The sequence below is a fragment of the Pongo abelii genome, chromosome 2 (genome assembly GCF_028885655.2).
Source record: "Pongo abelii isolate AG06213 chromosome 2, NHGRI_mPonAbe1-v2.0_pri, whole genome shotgun sequence".
Classification (NCBI taxonomy): Eukaryota; Metazoa; Chordata; class Mammalia; order Primates; family Hominidae; genus Pongo; species Pongo abelii.
In genome coordinates this window covers 199,875,791-199,895,913 of record NC_085928.1, presented here as the reverse complement: position 1 = coordinate 199,895,913, position 20,123 = coordinate 199,875,791, and the positions used below count along the sequence as shown (strand labels likewise).

The 20,123-nt window shown below is 38.5% G+C and overlaps 1 protein-coding gene across 6 annotated transcripts in view; it reads right to left on the bottom strand.

Annotated features, from left to right (window-relative positions):
* Window positions 1-5,090: 5,090 nt before the first annotated feature.
* Window positions 5,091-20,123, bottom strand: part of TP63 (tumor protein p63) — a 266,146-nt gene continuing 251,113 nt past the window's right edge. For 4 of the 6 annotated variants that reach the window (XM_054553125.2, XM_063722388.1, XM_063722389.1 and 1 more), the window contains exons 11-14: window positions 15,787-15,944; window positions 12,845-12,989; window positions 11,463-11,556; window positions 5,091-8,143 (exon numbers count right to left, since the gene is read on the bottom strand). In XM_054553125.2, the coding sequence (XP_054409100.2) occupies window positions 7,847-8,143; window positions 11,463-11,556; window positions 12,845-12,989; window positions 15,787-15,944 (694 nt within the window). In that variant the 3' untranslated portion in view covers window positions 5,091-7,846. The remainder of the gene's footprint in view (window positions 8,144-11,462; window positions 11,557-12,844; window positions 12,990-15,786; window positions 15,945-20,123) is intronic. The other 2 variants (XM_063722391.1, XM_063722392.1) reach the window with 1 other exon arrangement.

Genomic DNA, 20,123 nt, shown 5'->3' with positions numbered 1-20,123 from the left:
GGTGAGACTAGGCTTAGCCATGGCTTCCTGCCTTACATGTGAATCTTGAAAGAATCATGGGCCTTAAAGTGGGGATTGGTAAGAATAAGTGGCAGGTAACCACCTCCAAGGCATGGTTAGAAACTCCCGGCAAAATGCATCTAACCGTGGTGTCTCATGCACCATCAAGGAAATTACCACTCAGCTAGGAATATCAGGTTTGAGTAGAGAAGGTAAAAAATAAAATGTGAATGTCTTCAGCAGAAAGGGAAAAGAAAGACAGGCATGGAAATGGAATATTCCAAAGACAACTTTCATATCATTTTGCTGAGAGTTTGTGCTGCTTATAAGCCAATTACTTAGGGTGACAACAGGACCCCGAGAAAGCAAAAGACAAGGAAAAGGGATACTGAGATGTCCCTATCCCCAAGTAGTAAAAACAAAAATTATATATATGCATATATATATATATATATATTTACTTCTCAGTGTCCTGAAAGTCATTTTGAACACCAGGTGGTGTTAGGCAAATATTTCCTAGGGCTTCTTCTGCGTGGGCGAGGTTCACAAAAGTGTTCTATTTCTTAGAATATTATTTCACGACTGCCATTGGATATTTATGGATGTCAGCATTTGTCCTGAGATACCAAATGTGCTGGTACCTGGATGCCACGTAATTCCAGAATTCTTTGGAACAAACTTTCTAAACATTTCCAAAATGCATTTGGCAAGAGGCCCCATGAAATGACACAGCAGAATTTTCTCTATTCATTTCACAGTCCAGAATCTGACAATGGGTTGATCTTTTCTTCTCTCTCCTTTCATTCTCTTTTAAAATTCCACCATTTCTGTACTTTAGGGATTGCGAGTGCTTTCAAGTGCTTTCTCTAACATTTAATCATCGGTGAGACAAAATCGTATTAGGAAGGTATTGATAAGTTGGAGAAATATTGAAGACCGCTGATGCAAGCTTAGGTAAAATACAGAAGAGCAGGCTGGACACAGTAGCTCATACCTGTAATCCCAGCATTTTGGGAGGCAGAGGCAGAGGCAGGAGGATTGCTTGAGGCCAGGAGTTCCAGACTAGCCTAGGCCACATAGTGAGACCCCCATCTCTATGAAAACTAAAATAAATTAGCGGTTTTGGTGGCACACACCTGTAGTCCCAGCTACTAAAGAGGCTGAGGCAGGAGGATTGCTTGAGCCCAGGTGTTCGAGGCTGCAGTGAGCTATGATTGTGCCACTGCACTGCAGAGTAATCTACTTATAGAAGGTAGTACCTAGAATTTCGGAATATTGAACCATATTCAAAGTCACCATAATTTCTTTCACAGAAAAATAATAGCGTTTCCAATTATGGAGCAAATGTAAGAGGAGTTAAAGCACTCATAGGATTCATTATTTTCTGCCTGGTGTCTCTGATGTCAAGCTCTCTCTGCGAAAAATTTTTGTGCCTTGTCCTGTGTCAGACTTCTACTTGAATTGCAAAAGGTTGGTCCTCCAGCATGCTAGGCCTAGAATTCTAATCAGAATCACAAAAGGGAAGTTCACCTGCCAGTACTTGCCACCCACCTGGCACATAGACAGAGTCAGGATTAGTGTAAGGAGTTACAAATCTCATAAATTTCAAGGACACACCCAACATGACTCTAAAACCACAAAGTTAAATTAGTGAACTACTCTTATCTGAGAAAAATATATATGGTTAGCGCTCTGTGAAAAACCTTTCTAAAGAAGGAACAAGATTCCCGACACTTTTAGGTCTGCATTTAATGAAGATTACAGCTTTGAGACTGCTGAATTTTTTCTGAAAACTCTAACCCCACTTCTATATTGGAAGAGTTGTTTCATGCCATCCTTCGGCTTTCTTCCAAAAGATATTACTGAAATACTGACAAGTTATGGGTTCAGACCTCTCATTTGGCAGATGTTGAAACTGAAATGCAGAAGATTAAGCATCTGGCCCAAGTCACCAGACTCCTCTCAGTCAAGTGTTCTTTTCACTGTGGATTTTCATATTTCCGTGAAATCTACACATCTGCATAACTTTTTTTGGAATGAGTCTGAAGCACCAGGGGAAAAGGCATAGTGTAAATCAAATTTGGAAGAATGATAATGGACACCAAAGTTTTTATGGGTACAAAGAAAGAGGAAGCTAGGAAATCCATACTCAAGGCTGAAAGTGTCCTATGTTCCAGTTTACCTAGCAAGAGAACTGCGGTATACGAAAGAGAAAGAATGGCAAAACGGATAATAACCACTGCCTTCTGCCAGTCTGTGGACGCCCTGACTCAAGATTAAAGGTATCTTTCCCGGATCTAGGAAGGTTCCAGTGTCTACCCACCTATGGGCAGGCCTTTATTCCATACTTTTATTTTGCTACTAGGAATACAAAATAAATCACTGTACCAAGGAAAGTCCTTGGGCTACCTTCTTAGATAATTCAGAAACTGCACCCAAAAGCAGAAATATGTTCTTGGAATCTCAGAGATTCTATGCAAATTTTAGATAATTCAAGAGTATTTAATGAACATTAGGTTTTTGGCATTCTATAGCAATATTAGATAAGTTATTCTAATAATTCTCAGTACAGTAGTCATTATCCATATCTTCTGGGTCTAATTAATGCTTTATATTTTTATTTTAGTAATTTTATAAATAACAGAATATATGGTGAAGAATAATTTTATAATAAATTTTAATATAAACATAGTAAATCTAAAATTTTCTTAACGATTTCAGTGGCACATGTACATGAAATAGAAAATATCTTCTGAACGCAATTAACTGCTCATGAACTATCATGAAATTTGGGCCATAGCTACCTTGTAAATATTGATTTCAAATACACCTCTGATAAGTTCTAACATCATTACCTCTGATTGCTTATCTTGTATTTACATCATCAAAATAAAACGCTTGAACTATCTTTTTGACTCCTTGATGGCTCATGCCTTTGTTGAAGAGAGGATGACTATGTTCTTCACTCCAAAACTGCAAAATAGTTTTTAAACACCGATTAGAATGATTAATCCAATGAGTTAAGTTTCTACATCATCTGTTTTCTTCCGATTACCTTTGATACACACCAGCCTTTATTTGTCCACCTGTGAAGTATATTGGTAAATTTTGGTGCACAAGAATCATTAGAACTAAAATAATACTATCGCATGTCCTTTTAGAAAATTGGATGGTCAGATTATTGTTGTAACCTTAAATGGTAAAATTCTTCCTATTGAAGAACTATCTAGAGTAAGCACATACCCTTTCTATCTTTAAAACTGTATTCCTTGGCCATTGAGCCTTGTGCTTGAGAAAATTCATCAAGGATATCATTACATGAAAACTCAGTTTAAAATTTAACTTACACGAGCCATTTCACCATCACCAGAGTCTAGAGTGCCATTGTGTTTTGTATTCATATTCTGATGTAACAATTTTGAAATATTTTCTCTATCATTTTTAATATCTTTACCATTATGGGGAGAAAATTATGAAGATAATTTTCTAACTATGAAGATATTGTCTCCTATTCTATTACTTTGTTGAAAACTGATGCAATACTAATGAGCAACCCAGTAAAAAACAAACAAACAAACAAAAAACCTGGATAATTACACAATAGTAAATAGTAAATTCATTTCATCATCCTTACAGGCTTCTTATTACATCATCTTTCTAGCCAATTGCCCAATAGAACTACAATGAAAGCCATTTACATAATATCAAATTTTGTAGTAAGCATATAAAAATAAACAAATGGGTAAAATTAATTTCAGTATATTTAACCCAAAATATTTAATTTTCAACATCTAATTTAAACAATTATCAAGGAGTTATTTTATATTTTTAGGTCCCTGAAGTCTGATGTGTATTTTGCATATACAGCACATCTCAGTTTTGACCAGCTCCATCCACGTGCTCAATAATTACATGTAGCTAATGACTATCATATTGGACAGCACAGTTTTGGGCAATCCCACCATCCTTCTTGGTTTTTATTCTTTTTTTACTCATTAGAATCGATTGATAAAAATAAAGCAATTTCTAGAATGGCTAAAATAAAGTCTCAAGACATGAAAAAACAAATCGCTGAGTTTCCATAGTGCAGTTTGTATTTGTAAAAGGGTTTTAACAGACCCAATAATTCTAAGCAAATGCGTTTTTTTGAAAGGAGGTTTTTCTTTTACTCCAGAAGACAGCTAAGAGTAAATAAAAGTCATGAACTACCAATCCATACAAATAGAACTACGGAAAAAATAAAAATAAAAATTTAAAGAGCCAAAATGACAGATCATTAATCATTTTTATAGCTCTTTTATATTCCTCATGCTAGCATCATCGAATTAACTGTTTCATTTCTGGCACTCTATCACCTAGACTGCAAGGACTAAGAATTGAATCTTTTGGCTGCACCTGCTTGCCTATATGAACATATCTTTATAATGTGATTATATGTATAAATAGAAAAACAAATTGATATCTTTATTATATATTTATTTTTGTTACTTTGGAAAGTTTATAAGTCTAAGGCATTATGTTGTATTCACGCCATCCAACGTTATCCCATAAAGTAATATACATTCTTATTTAATAAAAATAATTCACCCATTTTGATAGAGATAGTATTGGCTGAATCAATGTACATAATTGAAGGGTGATATTTAACAATGAGTTTAAAAGGGAACATGGCCCAGTCAGGGCCCACCATCTGCAGCATGCTCCCACATACCACCAGCTTATCTGCTTTCCACTCCCACAGTACTGATGAGGTCACTGCTGAGTATCATCGGAAGGTCACTAAGTTAGACATTAGGAATATTTGAAGTCTAGTCCCTGTTCTAAAGCAAACTCTTTCTGGCCTCAATCAAATAAAGTATTAAAACTTTGAATGTCTCATTCACCAAATGAAAATGCCATTCTGGTCTTTCCTATTTTGTAGGTTGGCTAAAATGAGAAAAGAATGATTATTTGTTCTCAGATGAGAAACATCAACATTTGAACCTCTCCAATGTTTCTCTCGGTATCTCTTCTTCCTTGATAATATAAATAAGGCCAAAGGATGGAGGAATGGACAAATAGGCAAACAGACACAGAGAGATACATACACAATTTCTTAATTAGTTTTTATTTATTTTTTTAATTTTATTGCATGTCCTGGCAAACAAAAAGAGACTGTAGATTGGCTTCTGACTCCCCAAAAGCCCATAACAGAAAATACCAGAAGACAAGCAACTGAAGCTTAAAAAACGTATCACATGTATAATACCTTTTGAAAACATTAATAAAGCATATAAAACTTTTAACATTTGCTTAATTTTGTACAATTATAAAAATAATAGAAAAAATATCCCTTTAACATTCAATATCCCACATACTGTACTTTAGGGGACTACCAAGAAAAAAAAAAAAAGGTAAAAGGATTTAATGAAAACTCTGCTTTCCATTTCTGTTTATAAACATCTCCAAACAAAAACTTTTCAATTCTTCAGCTAACTGCATTGAGCTGAGGCCACAAGAACGCCATTAAGCCCACTTCTAGTGGTTTCTGTGCTTAATATCCTTTTACCCCTTACCCTGGCTACTCATACACTCAAGGAGAGTAGGTTGCCATGAGGAGGTAAGCCAGTAAGGGTGCCTCGCTTTGGCTAGTGCCAAATCCGTGAGACACAGTACAGGAATTTCCAAGGCCCTAGTGTCACCTGAATAGTACTGAAATAGCTCGGAAGTCCTAGGTTTATTCAAACCCTCAGCAAAGTAAGGGAAGCAGTTTGTCTTCTTACTAGGACCAAGGAACAGCTTTCATTCTTCCCCTTAATGGGTTTGCAAAGCTGTATGCTTGTTCCAGAAGTTAACAGTGCTTATTACCATTTAAGTACAACAAAACTTTGAAATCAAGGACTCATTCTCTTTAACATAGAAAATTTTAAAAAAATAATAAAAAAAAACTTTCCCTTCCCTCCCCTCTTAAAATTGTAGCATTATTTCTTATTTGATGTGGTATTCTTACTAAATGGTATTTTCATGAAAATATAAAAACAATAAAAAAAGGTTTCAAGTGTGGTTCTGGAAATCCCACTATCCCAAGAAGAAAAAAAAAATAATCAAAATACAAAGTATGCAATTTCACACAAAACATATATACACTTTTCAGAGGCAACCCATACATTACCTTTTAGAGCCACATTAGCCCTTTTGCACTTTAAAATTAAAATGGAAGCTTATGTGCAATGACAGCCCTTGACCAGAGTGCACGGGAAGATTTCAGAGCTCATTTGCATGCATGCAAAAAAATGTGTTATATTTCTGAAAGATCTATCTGGAATATTGTCATTAACATGTTTTCCCAAAGTTTCAAGGGAACTGTTTGTTTAAGTGGTTTAAGCAACAGCAGCCATGAAAGACTTATCTCCTGCTCTGTGGGGACCTTTTCATGTCTATGGGTAGTCCCTAAGGGAGATGGACGGGAAACTGGGTTCTCACAGTTACTTTCCAACAAACTGAAACTCTTACTGGTTAAAAAAGAAAATGATACAGTGATGCAATTTATGCCACAGGAAAACCAATCTCATAATTTTATATTTTTCAAATTACCACTCCTATTGTAAACCTTAGAGAGAGAAAGGTAAACAAGCCTCTACATGCAGAGTTTTATAGAATAGGAGGGTCTTTAAAAGAAACGTTTACCAAACAATATTATCTACGCTTCAAAAGATTTTTACAAAGTTGAATTTATGGTTCATTGAGATATCTTACTGTTTAGTACAGACTCAACATTTCTGAATGATTCCTATTTACCCTGAATATTAATAGACAGTAAAACTTCACCGTTAGAACTAGATAGATGGCATTCATCCCAATCAAATCAATCAGAATTCTTACAACAGTAGCAAATGTGTATTTGAGTTAGTCAATCTAGTAGTGAAATTTAGTTTTAATACCACTGTAATGGAAGCAAATGTTTTCCCAATCAATATTGTAAGATAAGGTATCTGGTATTAAAGTTAAGGGGGTTACTGATATGCTCAAATACATGACATCCGGTGTTTTTGAACTGGCTGCCATGGGCCTTTTAAGAATTTTCCTCATTCCCAACCAAAAACTAAAGAGAATGTTTGGACATGAACTTTTTCTTATGATTGGATTAAATCACCCCAACATAAACCATCATCACTAGAAGAAATGCCAGTAATATAAAAATATACCAACACTGAGAAAAGAATACTATCTACAGTCTTACCTACATAATAAGCAATGGAAATGGATCTACTCAAAGGTTGGATGTGGCATGTATTTAGAATCCAAAGAGCTGAAAGAATCTGTACATCATTGTCACTCACATGTAGCATTAAGCTCTAGATACCTATCACCATACATGATACCCCTTAAGGAGTATAGACAAGCCATCCAAAACAAGTAAATTAAAAAATGGTCAATAAGTGCAACTCAATTTTCTTTCATTTAAATTACATTTTAAACAATACTCAAAGCCCCCCACCCAAAAATCTATGCTGTATATTTATACATTTATATATATAGTCTTAGACTATAAGGGTGAACATGCTTTATAAAAGTCAATGAGGAATCTCTGCAGCTTAAGGAGACACCCAACTCTTTTTTACTCACTTCTACCTAGCCATGGCAGCTACAGTTCTGCAAGCTACAGTTTTGAAGGCTTAAAGCCAGAATCAGAATTAGATGCCAGGTCAGATGTTAGGTAAGAGGTAGCCTCTTACTTCTCCTTCCCCTAAGAAATCAGACAAGAGGAAGGGGAGGAGCTAGGGAGAAGGCTTTGAAGATTAAGCAGGAGTGCTTTGTAGGGGGCGGGCAGTTAGGAGAGGGATAGGAAGAGCTCACATGGTGAGGCTCACTCCCCCTCCTCTTTGATGCGCTGTTGCTTATTGCGGCGAGCATCCATGTCAAAGTTGAAGTCATTCCACTCATCTCGGGGTGGGAAAGAGATGGTCTGGCGGAGGGTGAACCGCACAGCATCAATAACACGCTCACCCCGGGTCTCACTGGAGCCCACACTGACTGTAGAGGCACTGCTTGGGGTCCGCAGGAGATGAGAAGGTGAGGAGAATTCGTGGAGCTGCCGGTGGTCCAGGATGCCCTTCCAGATTGCGTGTCGAAATTGCTCAGGGATTTTTAGACTTGCCAGATCCTGTGCAACAGGGGAAGGTGTCATGGAGAATGAAAACAAGGAGAAAAACTGACATTTAGTCCATAGCATGCTATCATTCCCTGATGCTCTGGTTTAATTGATCTGAATCTATTGATCCACAAATTAGAAAATAAAATTAGTTCTCTGAGTCTTCAACTCTATGTAACCAAGCACAAAGGCACAGCCTTGAGGTGCCATTCCTGCCTGTGTATAACACTTCACTTAGTCTCTGCTGGCCTCAGTTTCTTCATTGGTAAAATTGGGATAATAGCTAGACGAGAGGGCAAAAATCCCAAATAGAAACATGAGGTACCTACTTATGCTTGAATTTACCTGGCTAGTCACTAGAAGAAAGGTATTAGTGGAATGTCACCACCACTTGTTTGAGGAGATGAGAAGAAAAGATTGAGTACTTTCTATGTGCCAGGCACTGAATTATTTTATATTCATGATATCATTTAATCCTCAGATTTGTGGTAAACATTATTAGACCTGTTTTATAGATAGAATAACTGAAGGCCAGAGAGGTTGACAAGTTTAAAGTCACATAACTAAGTGAAAAAATTAGGGACTTAGGGCATCCTCAGAACCTGAAACGGCACTTTTATCTAAAAGGTCTCTTGGTGTTTGAATAAAGCAAGGTATCAAAATGAAGAGCAATTGTGTCTATGTTCTGTGAATGGGTGCAGAAGGCATTGCAAATAGGGTCAACCTTAACTGACTGTGGTGATATCGCTTACATTTATCTGCATTAGCTCTTCTTTAGATTGCTTCAGTGATAGCTCATATTTTCACAGGGCAGAATGGTAGGTAAACAGCACATTGTGCTTGGAGTGAGAAAACCGTGGCAGAGGTTTTGATAGTCACTGACTGGCTATAGAACTTAGTCACTTATTCTCTACCAGCCTCAGTTTCTTCTTTGGTAAAATGAGATACAATTGCTTTCTAGGGCAAAAGATGCTATAGACTCATAGGTAAATACAGCTATGAAAGTATTTTATAAATTACAAGACACTCTATAAATATTAACCATTTGTATTATTATTATGGTGTATTGTTACCTGATCTTTGCATGTTATGGGGATACTAATGAAGTTCCCCAAATTTAGATCACATTCCTTTTCCAGGAAGTGATGATGCCCAATAACTTAGACTGGCTCTAAGATAAAAGCTGAGAAAAGGGTGTCTCTTTCTAGAAATACGCAGGAAGAGGCTGAGGTGAGGAGGAGAAATTTGCACAGCTTCCCAAAATTTCTCAATTTGGAAGTTTGTAGTTTGGTGTCATATTTTTCTATGGTGTGAATTTTCAGGCCATTAGAGGTATTCCTAATCTCTTACTGTAGCAGAAGAATACCTTATAAAGAAGGTAATCCATGAATAAATAAACATAGCTTTTTTTATTTGTTTTTTGAGATGGAGTCTTGCACTTTCACCCAGGCTGGAGTGCAGTGGCGCGACCTCGGCTCACTGCAAACTACGCCTCCCGAGTTCACACTATTTTCCTGCCTCGGCCTCCTGAGTAGCTGGGACTACAGAGGTGCACCACCACACCCAGCTAATTTTTTGTATTTTTAGTAGAGACAGGGTTTCACCGTGTTAGCCGGGATGGTCTTGATCTCCTGACCTCGTGATCCACCTGCCTCAGCCTCCCAAAGTTCTGGGATTACAGGTGTGAGCCACCGCGCCCGGCCTAAATAAGCATAGCTTTTTATGTTTCTTGGATTGTTTATACTTTTGAGGCTCTCAGTAAATGCAAAGCTCTTTGTAAATTAGACTGTGTTAATTGTCATGATGCCCTGGATGGATTTTAACTAATGACTGACAGGTGAGAAAGCTGTGGCCCACAGACTGGCATAGGACTTAGTCAACATCAGCAGAAATGAACTTATAGAGGGTATCTGCAGATCCTAATGATCACGGGAACAGCCTGACATATTCCCCAGTGGAAATAAGTGAGCAAGTGGAAAGTATAACTTTAAAAATATAGGGAAGAGGAAGATTCTCTGTTCTAAAATGTAGGACTCTACTACAGGAGGCTCTCTCAAATACAGGGCAACTCTGTTCTCTTCAGTGGATGGAAGTGACTGTAAAGTTATCAGAATAATACTGGAACTTACTCTTAAAGCTTTCCCTGCAGTTTTCACTTATAACTTATTCTATCAGGGAGCAGCAGCCAGGAGTGATTTATGGGGTGAAGAGGGGTGAGCATAGGGGCGGTACACTATGTACACGTCACCTCATGGTGGGGGCATTCTCATGCTGCACGGGCGTCTCTAGCATCGGTGCTCAAGGAGGGGGAAGAAAGAGTCCCCAACAATAGAAGTAGCAGCAGAGGCAGAGACTGTCTTCTTCCCGCAGTCCAAAGTACCCTCTGGAAGCTAGAAGAGAGGCTAGCGAACCCCAAAGAGAGCAGCATGAAGAGCGCGGCCTAAGAGACAAATCAGATTGCCATAAACCAGAGCAACACTAGCTTCCGTGTGAGCAGGAGTTCAAAAAGTGGAGTAGGAAGCAAGAAAAAGTCCCCTCTCGCCCAGCTTGTTTCAAAGACAAATCAAAGGATATCAGAGCCAGAAAGGAGTAATTTGAACCCAATATTTTATTAACTGAGGCCCAGAGAGGCAAAGTGATAACCCCAAGTTCTCATTGCTACTAAAAAGGGTGATTGGGATTTGACCCCATGGCCATTGGTAATGCCCAATGATTAGAAATGGCTGGGCTCTATTATGATAAAACTGAAAATTAATAAAGGAACATATAGTTTTAATTGAGAGGAACGGCTGAATCTCCCTCAAGGTACTAATTTAAAGAAAGGCAGAAAAGGCCAGTTAATAAAGTTAAAGACTGTAAGCTTACACGTTTGTGTTCTATTCCTAGTTTTGTCTTAAATAGTCATGGCAAATGACTATTGTGTCATCTCTCCATGTTTTTAAGAGAATAGCACCACCGGTGTCCTGCTATCCTTTCTGGGAACTTACACAGATTAATGAGAACACTCAAAAAGTTGTATTAATTCTTTAGAAATTATGATTTTTTTGATTGCAGGAATAGCTTCTCTTTCCCACCTTGCGAATTGTGTAGGTGCGATAGACAATTGTTGACTGATCAGACAAGCTAAGGAAGATTGATTGCTAAGCTTCTAATATGTATAGGTTGAGGTCTGGGAATCTTTCTAACACAGTTATGGGTTCCATCAAAATGGATAATTGGGGGCATGACAAAAACAAATTTTTAAACTATCAGGGATTGAACTACAAGGCAGTTGTCATCAGAGGAAAGAGATGAAGAAATAAAATTTGAGAAAAGTCTAACAGTTACTTACATCCATGGAGTAATGCTCAATCTGATAGATGGTGGTCAGCCCCTGGGTCGTGAAATAGTCCAGACATGATGAACAGCCCAACCTCGCTAAGAAACTGCAGAGGGAGGAGGGAAGAGGAAGGAGGAAACAGAAAAAGAAAGTTCACCCCAACTGCATTGGCGAGATAAGGGAGAACCCAATATATTTTGCCCTTGGATGCCCCACATCAGAGATGAGGAGTGGATAATATATATGTGGGCCTTAAGTCTGAGGTCTGGAGATTATTGGTGAAAGTTTAGGTCTACAGAAATTAAAATCAACTATAAGGATTCCTGCAGATCAGTGATTATCATATGGTGATCTGTGGAATTCTAGGGTTCTGTGTAAGTGTTCTAGAAACCATTACAAAGGGTGAAAGGGAAGTCCAGTGTTCAGGTTCCTAGCTTTCTCGCTGCTTGGCTCTACACTTCAAAAAGAACATCTCTATTTGTTTTGTATCTGGGCTTTGTGAGAATGGTTCATGTGGTTAATAAAAAAATTGTAGGCCTCTACTCCATGAAGTCATTCATGCCTTTTGATTTATGTCCTCCTTAGGATACAGATCCCCTTCCTTTTGGTGCTGGTCTGAGACTGATGATGATGCCACCATCATCACGGAACAGACCCTGGGTGGAACAGGCCATGCACTTTGCCATCCCTGTGATTGACGTAGCAGGAAAATCAACACAAATCGTTCCAGTAGCCAAATGAAACAATCATTCTGCACATGAAGCAGCAGAAGAAGATATACACTAGGCAAGAAGTCTGGGAACCTACTCTTGCCTCTGTGGGAAGCAAATCTCTCAGGCTTCATGCATTTCTTTCTTCTGCCTATCTCGACTCCCCTTTTCTGGAGTTGTGCCCATTTCCCATAGGCAGAGTAGGAAAGGCCATCAGTTTTTGAAAGTCCCTGTCATTTTGGATAGCATTAAAACTTTTTATGGACATCCAACTCCAAAATAATGGTCCCATGGTGGCTGCGAGCTATGAGGATTAGAGAGAGGAAAAGGAGCAAGACAGCAAGTTTATTGCCCTTTTGGAAACCCAGCCCTGAGCACCAACTTGAGGGCCGCAATTGACAATGTAAAAATGTGAGAGGAGGGAGTAAGTGAAGGGGAGGGAAACAGACATGAAAACCATATGCCTATAAACGGACATTTTCCCTTGTTTCCATGCTGGTTATAGTAGTTTTCCTTGATAAAACATTGTTGACCACTCCACAGATCAGAGTTAATAGTGACTGAACTCCAACCACAGGACTGCTGTCTTTCCTTCCAACTGTTTGATGGACTATAACAGTATCCGCCCTCCACCATCCCGGGATGCTTAGGGCAGGCCCCCAGGGGCACATGCTGTGGACTCACCTGACAATGCTGCAATCTGTGGGATACGGAGGTGGGGGGGTGCAGTGGGAGGTGGATGGCATGGAGAGTGGGGGAGGGAGTGCCTGGGTGGGGCTGAGTCCATTCATGTCTCCAGCCATTGGCATGTGGGTGCCCATCATGGGAACTGAACAGAAGCAGGAGGAACAAAAAGGGTTACTGCCATCATCATGTACCAGCATCCCAGTGGTCCATCTTGTCTGGTTCAATTTTATCAAGGGCCTAAACTACCAGCCTTCCTTTTTAATCTTCTCTCTCACTACACCCCTTCAAGCAGCCTACATCTAGTCAAACAGAACAGTTAGACTCCAAACTAATTAGGCACCTCTTTTGTACCTTGTCCGAGAACAATCTCTTTCCTCCCCTTTCTCTACTTCTAATTCTCTAATTGCTAATTGCTCTTAATGTTAACATATTCTTCCTTGTATTTGCCTTCGAGGGTGATATTTCTGTCTCCCTCACTAACCTGTGCAAGCATAGAGATTAGACCTTATAGGTGTCTAGATCCCTACAGTACCTAGCGCAGTGCCTGGCACAGAGTAGGTGCTCAGTAAACTTAGGGTAAGTGGATAAATGCACAAATCTGTGAATGAAAGAGTGACCCTTGTAATATTTATTTGGGAATAGGAAGACTGACTTCAATATTTAGAAGGACTCATGTGCCTAATAAATGAGGATACAATTAAATATTCTATTAGTTATGGTCCATTTTCAGGGTTGTATACAGGAACACCACCAATACTTACTGATATTTTACTAAACAATTAAGTGTAAACATTCACTGTTAGAGAAAACTAGTTTAATATCAATATTTATAAAATGAATTTTGCCTTCATGTCAAAAAGAACAAAATAATTTACTAAAAGATTAATGTAATTTGTTTTTACTTTAGTGAGTAGCAGTATCCCTAGGAAAGGTCTTTGCCACTAACTAGCTAACTAAAGAGAGTACCCTATCACATCTCAATCTGTTTCCCTTCTGAAACAATTGTAAAGTACAAATAAGAAAAAATGTAGGCAAACTGTAAGTTATACAAATGTGAACCATCATCACTATTATCACAATTTTGTCATACCAAGAAGGAACTTGAGGACTCTAAGATGTCACAAGAAATAAAATAAAGTTGAAGATAAATGGTTTCTATTCTTTTTATGTCAAAGTAGGCCTGTCAAGGGGTCAGGTTTTAAGCCTTATGATGCATTTATCATTAGTGAGAGAGCGATCTCACTCTAAAGTCTATGTTTGCCATAACAGGCAACCATTCCAAACACACACACCTCTATCTCATTAAAATATGAATGTGTGGCCAGGCACGGTGGCTCACACTTGTAATCCCAGCACTTTGGGAGGCCGAGGTGGGTGGATCACCTGAGGTCAGGAGTTCGCAACCAGCCTGACCAACATGGTGAAACCCCGCCTCTACTAAAAATACAAAAAATTAGCCGGGCGTGCTGGTGCACGCCTGTAATCCCAGCTATTCGGGAGGCTGAGGCAGGGGAATCACTTGAACCTGGAAGGCAGAGATTACAGTGAGCCAAGATCGCGCCATTGCACTCCAGCCTGGGCAACAAGAGCGAAACTCTGTCTAAAAAAAAAAAAAAAAAAAAACCAAAACAATGAATGTGTGCCATTAGACCACAGAAAGTCATAATCCTAGCCTCCCCTGATTTCTTTCAGAAGAGACAACACTGAAATGCATGTTTAGAGGTTTGATCAAAATAATTAGGATTTCAAAAGACAAGCTTGAGGGTACTGTTTTTTAGGTAGTAGGGATTACATGATACCCATGCAATGTTCAGTCTTCTGTATCCCCGAGGGTGTTATACAATCTTTTGCATTTTTACCACAACTTTTTTTTCCTTCAAGTTTGTGTATCCACTTTGCTAGATTTAGTTCTAGTGGAGAAAATAATTATATTTATAGTAAAGCTATATGCCAGTCATCATCCACTTGGAGGCCCAATTCTTACAGTGCCTTTTTCATTTGTACTTAGCTGATATGAGGAATGTGTGTGAGAATAAATAAAAGGCAGGTTCCTTTGTAGATCAGTTCCTTACTGACTGTGTCTGGGATAGAATAGGTGAGTTTAAAAGGCCAGGATTATGGAGTAACAGACATAAAATGTTAAGTATATATAGTGATAATTTTATGGATAGAAAATTAAGTATTAGAGAAGTAACTTCTTCGTAATTAGAGGTATTTTTTTCATAGAGTCCAGATGATAATCTACTTTTCTAGATTTTTTGTTTTTTTTAAGACCGAGTCTCACTCTGTCACCCAGGCTGGAGTGCAGCAGTGTGATCTCAGCTCACTGCAACCTCTGCCTCCTGGGTTCAAGTGATTTTCACGCCTCAGCCTCCTGAGTAGCTGGGATTACCGCATGCACCAACAGGCTCAGCTAATTTTTGTATTTTTAATAGAGACGGGGTTTCACCATGTTGGCCAGGTTGGTCTCGAACTCCTGACCTCAAGCGATCCTCCCGCCTCGGCCTCCCAAAGTGCTGGGATTACAGTCATGAGCCACTGTGCCCGGCCTATTTCTCTAGATTTGAAGTTCAGTGCAACATGCTACTTTATGCGTGTTGCATCCGTTTCCGTTGCATCCGTTTCCTTTTGACTATTTCAAAGGCTGAAGGAGGTGAGTCTCCATCCAGGATAGCAGGAAGTAGACTGTTCTTTTCACAGAAATCCTTATCCCTACACTAAAGAAACATCCTTCTCTATCTCTACCAGTAGTATATTTTGCAATGAACGATAAACTTCAAAAGTGAAAGGTTCAGTCAGAAACCCAAGCCACTCCACTTTGATCTGATCTGTCCCACTGTGCCTCTCATTTAGCTTAAGAACATGCCTTTCCCCATCACAGTCTTGTCCTATGCTAGCCTGTTCATCCTTCAGCCACAGCTAAAAGGAGATGCTCTTACTGTTGGCTCCCATGCCATCAGGAATGGTTGTAGGAGTGAGGGCGTTGCGCTGCTGAGGGTTGATAAGCTGGCTCACAGAAGGCAGCTTGTTCATGCTGTTCATTTTGTTCAGAGGTGGGGAGCTGTTACCATATGAAGATTGAGACTGTATTGAGGTCCTAGGAAGACAAACATGGAAATGATGGTGAGCACGGGACACTGAAGAGTGGGGACTATTGATTTTCAACAGGTCTCTGTTTAAAACATGGCCTCAAACCAAACATTTGAAAACATTCTTCTAGGATTAATGGTAAGAAGTTAATTTTGTTTCCATCTGAGAATATTTCCTGAATAGGGAGAAACTGATTGCAAGGCTATCATCAAATCGTATTTTTCCTGAATGTGCAGAGTGCAAGGTTTAGTATTTCCTTTGAGAAAGAGAAAATTCTTGCCTCCTCTTTTCCCTTCAATTGTTTTCTCCATTCCCTTCTCCTCTTTTCCCTTCAACTCAAATGAGTTTGAAAAGCAGTTAGGGAAAAGAATTGAGCAAAGACTTAAAGGCTGATGAAAAACATGGATATCCCACCCTCAAACTGCAGCTAAGGCATTCCATTTGTAGCTTTCCGCATATTCCATTTCGGATATGCAGAAAATGACTACAAAGCCAATCAAACTGGGCATTTGGCAGCTCATCCTGCTGTCATGCAGAGGCCCCTACTTGGAAACATGCATTTTCAACAGAGATGTTCATGATGTATGAGAGAACCTACTGGAATATCAAAAGCATTTCTACACAGGAGAACGCTGAAGCCCAAATAACTATTCTATTGTCTTTCCAAAAGTCTCCTGGGAGAAATGAAAAAAACAAAGCAACATAAAAACCCAATAGTTTTCCATTCAGCATGATCTTCAATTTGGAAAGTTACTAGAACTCGTTTGTCATATTATATCTTACAGATAATATTCCCAACTCAACTGTCATTCCTGATGTTTTATCTTAATATAAAAACTAGTGATGTGTACTACAATGAGAGTCACAAAGAGCTGAAGCCTTCCTCTGTCATCTATTAGGATGCTATAGATGCCCATGCGAGCTACTTAACATCATGGCCTTTGTTTTCTCACAAGAAAACTATATGAACTACATACATTTACACTTGCTGCATGAGTCAGATGTTCGAGTTAATAAAACTTAAGACATGGTCCCCATCTTTGAGACACTCATAGGTAGTGGAGGCAATGGATATAATAATCCATCCTACCTTATACGGCTATGATGAGAACTGAAAAAGAGAAGATGAGGAAGAAATGTACAGACTATGCAGTATCTACATTGAATTACTGTGACCACAGAATGAAGACTGGACTTTAAGCAAGTTTCTAGTCTGCTAAGGGAAAACTCCCCTTTAACAATACTCAAACAAAACAAATTATGTTGTTCCTGTTTACCTTTTCCCTGTCACAGCCATATTTACATTAGAAGGGAGATAACTTTTTTCTTTGAGTTTTATCTGCATATATATGTATAATTCAAATTTTGGAGGCTCTGTAAATGGACCCAGATTCCAAGCCTATATGGCATAATATTTGAAAAAATCATTTTAAAAATGGCCCTAGCACTTAGGTGCTGCAATCGTAGGGCTGGTCTTCGAAGCTGCCACTCTGCATTCTCTCCATAATTACATGAAAATAAGGAAGGCTCCATTCCATGTCAATGGAGAGCCACAGCTAGATGAATGCAAACAATATGCTCTATTTTAATGTGTATAAATTATCATGTCAATTAATGTAAATTAACAATTCAGGTGTATTTTACAATCACTGCCTTTAAGGTAGGAGGGCATTGACTTTTCTCTTTAGCCCTTATCAAATACTCACAATTATAGATCCACATTGTATATATATACTGGTGTTGATACAATAAATCCTCCCAACTATAAAACATTTCAGGTTACCGAACTCTTCTTTGTACATTTTCTGAATGATTGTCACACCATCCTTGTGGAGCAGGTCATGGTATAGCAGGGCAGAGATGGACAGAAATTACTATTCCAAATATACGTATGGGTAAATATAAGGTTCTAAGAAAAAAACATATGCCCAACATCATGTTGCTAAATGGATGCACTGAGGGCAGAACCAGGTCTCCTGGCACCTATTGTTTTTTCTAGGTTATGGGGAAAAGAAATAGATGAAGTAGTAAGAGAAATGTAGGAGACCAAGATGGAAAAGGGGTAAAGGAGGTAACTCCAGCTACTACCAAGCACTTCTGAATCCACTCCGTCCCTGTGGGGGAGCCTTTCCAAAGAGTCAGTACATATGGCTATACTTAGGATCATCCATTAGTCCATATCAGAGTATAGGAAAGCTTGGGGCAAGGCAGTAAGGAGATTCTCTGCCAGCTGATGTTTCTTCAATTCTCTTTGCTCACTGAAAAGTACCTAAGATTCCAGGTAGCCCATATTCCTGACGCAGTTGGTCCTCTGTAACCTAAGGAGACCTCTCTATCTGTCCCTCCCCAAACCAGTCAAATGTACAGCAAGAGCTAATAGAAAGCAGTGCTTGAATCAATAATATCCACAATTAGAAAAATACTACATTTAAAAGTTTTGCATTTTTTTTTCTGGACACTTAGAGTAAATTCCTTCTGACAATTCCTGTTATAACCTCCTGCTTTCTTTAGCTTATGGCTATTATTTTTGACTATTTTATTAGTTCATTTACCATTTTTCATCATAAGCCACTAATTTGAGGAGGGTAGGTCAGAAACCACAGATGAAGAAAGAAGGAACATGGATTTTAAGTCAATCAAAACATCTGGGTTGTCTTCTGGATCTAACACAAACTTAGTGACGCAGCATGTTGTACAAGTTTCTTAAGTCTCATTTTCTTAACCTGTAGCCTAGATATTATACCTACTCTAGAAGATTCTATTAAGAATAAGATCATGTAACAGCCCTGGACAGGGTCCAGTGATTTGTAGGTGCTCAGGAAACACCAGCTTCTTAGCTTCTTTCACTGTTTCCCTCCAGCCTCAAATATTTAACACTCTGATATGTGGCCCATGGCATAGAAGATAACAATGTAAGGATTAATAGGAGGAAGTGGCCAGAGGTGAGTTGGATTCTTAATTGAACATATCCAGAAATGAGGGTGAACAGTTGAATGGGGTTAACAGTCAGGAAAGGTCAGAAATTCGGAATGCCTTCCCTTTAATATAAAAGTGAGTTTTACAGCCACAAGGAAGGGGAGGCAAGGTAGTCTGTCTATTATTAATTTCAAAATGACTGAACTAGAAGCAGCATTCTGATAACTACATACTGTGAAAAAGGAAGCAAGGCTGAATAAACTCAGCCAATGTGAAAGCTTTGAAGAACAACCTTTTTAAAAAAAAAATTAGAAATTTAATATAATAGTTCTTATGTGAAATATTCCAAAAATTTCTGGAGAAACTAAAGAGAAGGAAAATGTGTTCAAAAGAATAACAGGACCTGTACCATTCTGGTTTTCTTGCCTACACGCTCCTCTCCTATCCAAAACCCAAAAAAGTAAGAATCCAGCTGTCTGCAGAAAAAATCATAAGGTGTATACCTCAGGTTGTTTTCTCTAGAGCCTCACTAGATTTTTCTAAGAATTCAGTGTAACAGAGATGTAGAAAATCATATTTCATGTATTTCTAGTTTTGAAGAAAAATCCTGGTGAAGCCAAGTCCCAGTTCTTAACTTTAATAATATAAGCTTCTGCACAGTTTCCGAAGAATAAAATTCAAAATTGAAAAGTGAGAAGTGGTTTTAGGACATATAGGACTTAAAATCAGGTTTTCTGGTTCCAACCCTAGTGACTGTCTATGTGGTAGAATATCAAAAATTCCCGCACAGACACAAGTTACACTATCTACCTCCTAGATGCCTGGAATTCCACTAGATTCCTTCTTTTGGCTAAAATCTTCCATTGCTGATTAAAAAGCAACTCTCTAGTAGGATTTGGTGATAGCTTAGGCTAAATCTATTTCAACAAACCATTTCTGGAGTAAAGAATTTGGGAGCAGAAAGGGATACTAAGGGTGGAGCAGAGCATCCTTGTTATGAGAAAGGTCAAGAAAAAAAAAAAAAAGGGGAAACATGGACCATCAGAAAAAGAATCATATCTTCTCTCAATTTTAGCCAGTATTGCCTACCTGTGACCTTTCTCTCTAGCTGGGTTATCCGGCTTCTAAAGACTGCAGCATTTATTCTCTAGATGGGAAAACTAATTTTCTAATGTTTTCCATCATTTCAAATATGTGCATTTATATACAAGTCACTGTAAACACATCAAAAACTTACTTAAAAATAGGCTGAAACAAAAGAAAAACCCTT